General features: G+C 39.5%; 1 protein-coding gene across 2 annotated transcripts in view; it reads left to right on the forward strand.

Annotated features, from left to right (window-relative positions):
* The window catches only part of TSN (translin), a 15,690-nt gene extending 10,652 nt beyond the window's left edge, over positions 1-5,038 (forward strand). Inside the window, exons 5-6 of one of the 2 annotated variants that reach the window (XM_011941652.1) lie at positions 463-542; positions 2,325-5,033. In XM_011941652.1, coding sequence (XP_011797042.1) covers positions 463-542; positions 2,325-2,558 — 314 coding nt within the window. In that variant the 3' untranslated portion in view covers positions 2,559-5,033. Of the gene's footprint in view, positions 1-462; positions 543-2,324 lie in introns of both variants that reach the window. The other variant, XM_011941653.1, reaches the window with a different exon arrangement.
* The last annotated feature ends 498 nt before the right edge of the window (positions 5,039-5,536 follow it).

Below are 5,536 nucleotides of genomic sequence, written 5' to 3' on the forward strand. Positions count from 1 at the left end.
TTGAATTTTTAAAACTTTCAAGCCTACAGGAAAAATGGAAAGAGTAGTAAAATGAATACCTGTTTACGCGCCACTTAGATTTACCACTTGTTAACGTTTTGCTACATCTGCTTAGTCTCATTTTGTGTGTGTGTTTGTCAGCCATTTGATAGTTGCAAATATCGTAACTCTTTTCTTAAATGCTTTATCATGCACTTTCTGACAAGAAGTACATTCTCTGACACAACTCGATACCATTTTTGATAGTATTACTTTTTGAGGGAAGACTGAATTGAATTTTGCTTAAGAACTCAAAAAATCCACAGTGAGGTCTAGTTGCCAAGGGTGTGAATATATTAAAAAGCCAGTTTTTAAAAGATTCATCCTTTCTTCACTTACTTTGGGAGAAATTATGTGTATATTTTTATATTCTGAGGCTTGACTTGGATTCACAGCATGACTTTATTTTCATGTGTTTTTTAGTTGAGCCAGATCGGGAGAAAGGTTTTCATCTGGATGTAGAAGATTATCTCTCAGGAGTTCTAATTCTTGCCAGTGAACTGGTAAGCTCAGTAACTTGCTGGTTGCTTTTTTGATCTTTCTGCTTCACTGTCAGTTTTTAAAATGGGTACCAAAATTCAGAACGTCTTAATTCTTTTCTAAGCCATCTCTCAGTCACCGGGTAGTCACTGACTGGCACTGTATGTGTTACAGTTTCCTAGGCATTAGAGAAAAGCCAGATCAAATGATGAGTGCATACTTACTGAGTTAAGAATTTTTAATAGATGATAAGACCTCTTCGTTTTAGGGTAGTAAACACCTATTCCTGGTAACTGTTAATTCATGTAATTGTTTTGGAGACTCATTTGTCTATATAACCATATAAGTTATTCTTATTCTTTATTCCTTTAATCACTATCTAGGGAAATTGCCTTGTAAAAGTCTAAAGAAAAAAAAAACTGTCAGTAGCAAAATTGAGTAGTTGTGATAGAGACTGTGCCAGTCTGCAGAGGTGAAAATATTTACTATCTGTCTCGTTAAGAAAAAGTTTGCTTGTCCTTGTTCCAGAGGAAAGCAGTCCAGGGCTGGTCTGATGATTCCTTGATCTTTGGCCCTAGGTTCTTCTAGCTTCAGCTTCTTTCTTATATTCCAGAACTGTTGCTCTAGTCACATCTTCACTCTAGCCAGCAGTAGGAGGAAATAGGAAAAAGGATATGCCCTCTCGCTCTGAGGACATTTCTTTCAAGTTGTACACACAATTTCTGTTAACATTCTGGTGCCTTGCCTGCAGGGGAGGCAGAAATGGAGTCTATTGGAGTGGGTATGTGTGCACTGAAAACCTGAGGGAGATGGTGAGAATGGATAATGGGGTCCACTTGCAGGCTGTACCACTTGTCTGGCTTTTTCGAGACACTTGACCAGTAAACATGAAGCATCTTGTTAGTATTAGTTGTTAAGTGGAAGGTGTCTTTAGGACCATACATGTTGGGGCCAGGTGCAGTGGCTTACACTTGTAATCCTGGCAGTTTTGGAGGCCCAGGTGGGAGGATCACTTGAGGTCAGGGGTTCCACACCAGCCTAAGCAACAAAACAAGACCCCTTCTTGATTTATATTAAAAACAACAACAACAGCAACAACAACAAAACCTTTATGTGAGACAAAAAGAACCCATATGTTGAGAATGCACTGAAGGGGTGGTGTAGGTAAACCTGGGAAAGTGGAGAGGATTTTACAGAAAGGGGAATCTTTTTTATTATGTTAATATATTTTTAAAAGCCAGTCAAATGGAGCAGTGGGTGGTTGTATACTGACACTGAGAAGGGGAGTCTTGAGTTGAGTCTTGAAATCAATCTTAGTTCTCCTTCAAGACAGGGTTACACTGATGTAATTTTAGATTCTTATCCCAAGTCTGCCTTGCTTGATTCTAGGTGATTAGAGTTGCAGCTTAGTAGGTGGGCTCTAGAAATGTGATCATTTGGCCAAGGTTGGAAGAGATAGTGGAGCTGCTGTGATTACTTTGTGGTTTATTTCTTCGTTATGATAGCAGATGAGCTGTAAAGATGCTTGTGTATGTAATGTAACACTTTATTATGCAATAGCCAATTTAAGAAATTAGAGAAATTTTAGATGTTAGTAATATTAAATTTTACTTGGCAGAAATGGTCTCATTTTCAGTGGGATTCTTTTCGGAGAAGCTCCTGTCTTGTCTGTACTTGCATGTGCCCTGAGATAGAACATGAACGTAGCTGTCTAGACCTGCGGTTCTTGTGGCTGTGATTCAGAGGAAGATGCGCTGAGGAGGAGCATGTTGTAACAAGCCCCTGATTTCTCTTTCCTGGTACAGTCAAGGCTGTCTGTCAACAGCGTGACTGCTGGAGACTACTCCCGACCCCTCCACATCTCCACCTTCATCAATGAGCTGGATTCCGGTTTCCGCCTTCTCAACCTGAAAAATGACTCCCTGAGGAAGCGCTACGACGGATTGAAATATGACGTGAAGAAAGTAGAGGAGGTGGTCTATGATCTCTCCATCCGGGGCTTCAATAAGGAGACAGCAGCAGCTTGTGTTGAAAAATAGGAGGCTCTCCTTTCTCCTGGCCTTGCTGACCTCAGCGGTTGCCAGGAAGGGGTGAGCACAGAGTGCCTCTTACGGTAGTTAGAATGCCCAGTTGCTAAACACTGCGCTTTATTTTCTTAACCAGTTGTGGTGTGAGTATCAGAATTGAAACACTTTTTTGGGGGTAAAAAAGTAATAGCCTTTACATGGACAGAATTTTCTTTGTTGTTTCAGTGAATTTGCTCTGTAATTCAGTGTATTTCAGTTCCGTCAAAAAGTGTAAATGTTAGTTTCTTGGTAAAGTCCTTTTCTTGCTTACCTTGACTGTTGATGTACTGATTGAGAAGTTCATTGTCTTGTTTGTGATTCTTCCAGATGTGATGCTTGATACTTTCTATATGCGAGTTAGCCATCCACACCCAGGCATAGCCTGGATACAGTATTAAAATAGATGATTAAAAAGATGGTTGCCAAGCAAGGAAAACTTATTTTATATTTTCCCTTCCTTATTTTAAGCATTGTGAGTAAATCAGATGTTGAATTCTTTTGCCAAGGGAATTACAGCTCCAGGTTCTCTCTCACTGCCGTCAAAATATACAAGATTAAACTGCAAAGTCAAGCTCAACAGATTATTTTGGAAAGTTTTTGTATTAAGGGATTTAGTAACATCATTTGGTTCTCCACCATGCAGGGAGTAGAGGGCTTAGTGTTTTAAAACACCTCTGCTTTCTCATGTTGCCTTAATATTCTGCTATTGCGGCAATTAAAAATTGTCTTCACGTACATTTGGAACTAACACGTGATATGATATATTCCTAAACTATGAAACCTTTTTTCTGGTAGTCAGCTAGATCATTTGATCTGGGAGTATAAAACCACCCACATAAGTTAATAAGCAAAATCCTGACTATTATGTTGTTAGAGAAAAATGCTTTGCTTTGTCTGGAAGAAAGATAAAATAGTGAATTATAAATAAATCAGGCCGGGCGTGGTGGCTCACACCTGTAATCCCAGCACACTGGGAGGCTGAGGCAGGGGGATTGCTTGAGCTCAGGAGTTCGAGACCAGCCTGGGCAACGAAGTGAGACTCCATCTCTATATAAAAACAAAAAACACGAAAGCACACACAAAATAGATCAGTGGGATTTGGTAATATGTTTTAGAGTAAGAAATTTCAGGTTGTTAGTGACTATCAGGTTTTAAATGTACAGTTTGGGGCAAGTCATGTAAATACTGTTGGTGGTCTTCAATTTTCAGGTAGTACTAAGAGTGTGTGCCAGGAAACTCTTGCTATCGAATTGAGATGATTAAAATGGTGACTTAATCCATAGTTACTTTGCACTCACTGAAAGGAAAGTGCTTTCCAGAATAATACAAAGTATCTAAAAGTGTCACCTTTTCTTGCCCGATCAACCTGATCAACAATTTGGGCTTCCTGTTTGTATGAGGGGCTATTTGGCATACTCTTCACAGCTTTTATCAGGCCAAGTTAAAGGCTGACTACATTTTTTCATCACGAGGAAAGCAGTTGAAATGAGGCATGAGTTACTGTGCATTGGGATTTTAGAACAATTTTCTTGACGGCTCTTTTGTGAAGTTAGGTTCTTAAAAGTGCCCATGATGGTCACTTAAAATGTGCATTAGTAGCACTGCCAGGATCAAGCATGAAAGACTTTTAAATTAGATCATCACACATAAGGCAGTAAGTTTGATAATAGGGTTTTTTTTTTTAACCTCTTTAAGTATTGATTCTGCTTGAGAATATTGAAGTACTTGCCAGAAGTTGTGGATTTCAGTTCTAACAAATGCAGTTTAAGTGGAGAAGCACACTCTGGTCTTGGAATTCCATTTGAGGATTTAGAAGTGTCATGTTTATACTTACTCAGTTGTGTTTGTTGCTGGCTTGTTGTAAAGCAATAAAATTTTTTTGGTCTTTTTGTAAGTGAGTGTGCTGCTGTAAGAAATCTCCCATGTGCATAACAAATTCTGAATATTCTTTGAGGCTAAAGAAGACCGGGGTGACAAGCACATACTGCTGTGTAATGGTTACACTAACCAAAAGACACCAGCCGCTCAGAGTTCTATGCTGTAAAGCGCAGATAACATTTGTGTGTTATACCTTGATTGGGGAACTAAAGGTCATTTAACTGAAGATGTTGAGAAACGTGGGCTCTGGTTTTAGTATACCAGAATTACTTTCTTCAATTGTAGAAAATCAAGCAGGTTAGAGAAAATAGAGATGAATTAGGAGACACTGTCTTATGGATTCATTTATAAGAAGATAACCAGCCATATACACTTGGGGATATTTGCCATGTCTTAAACTTGAATAATAATATGAGCGATGCTTAAGGGAGCTTAATAGAGAAGGAAAGCTTTGGCAGTGTTTTGAGACCTTAAGTGGCTAAAGAGATGAGACACACATGCAGGTTGCTACTGGCATAGTTTCATAATTGTGTACTCAGAAATTAAAGTTTGCTTGTTTCTTGGTCTGGATTAAACTGTTTGTCCTCCTTTTCAGACAGGGCATCACAGTCAGGGCTGACACCAAAATAAGACTTTCCCTGAGCCTGAATTTGGTTTTTTTTTTTTTTTTTTAAACTATGTACTGTAATAAGCATCAAACAAGCAAAAATAAACAATGTCCCTTCCCCTGAACAACAACAGCAATAACAAACATTTAAAGGTGGGTAAAATTTCCAGGACTGGTTGGTTGAATGAGTGGGCTGGGTGCGGGTAGTGGGACGAGACGAGACGGGAAGGGGAGGAGTCTAGCATCGCTGCTAGGTTTCTGGCCCAGGTTTGGTGCCATTCACTGAGGTGAGGAGTGTAGGAAGATCGCATGTCCGAAGGGGGCTGGGCAGCTGATGCATTTGCTTTTGGATGTGTTGGGTTTATGACACTGGAGCAGCCAGTGTCATAAATCAAAAGTGGGTAGGATCTCCCTGGAGAGCGTTTACAATGAGAAGAGTCACAAGCTGCAGACAGATTCTTGGTTA

The sequence above is a fragment of the Colobus angolensis genome, unplaced genomic scaffold, assembly GCF_000951035.1.
Source record: "Colobus angolensis palliatus isolate OR3802 unplaced genomic scaffold, Cang.pa_1.0 Scaffold20, whole genome shotgun sequence".
In the NCBI taxonomy this organism is placed as follows: Eukaryota; Metazoa; Chordata; class Mammalia; order Primates; family Cercopithecidae; genus Colobus; species Colobus angolensis.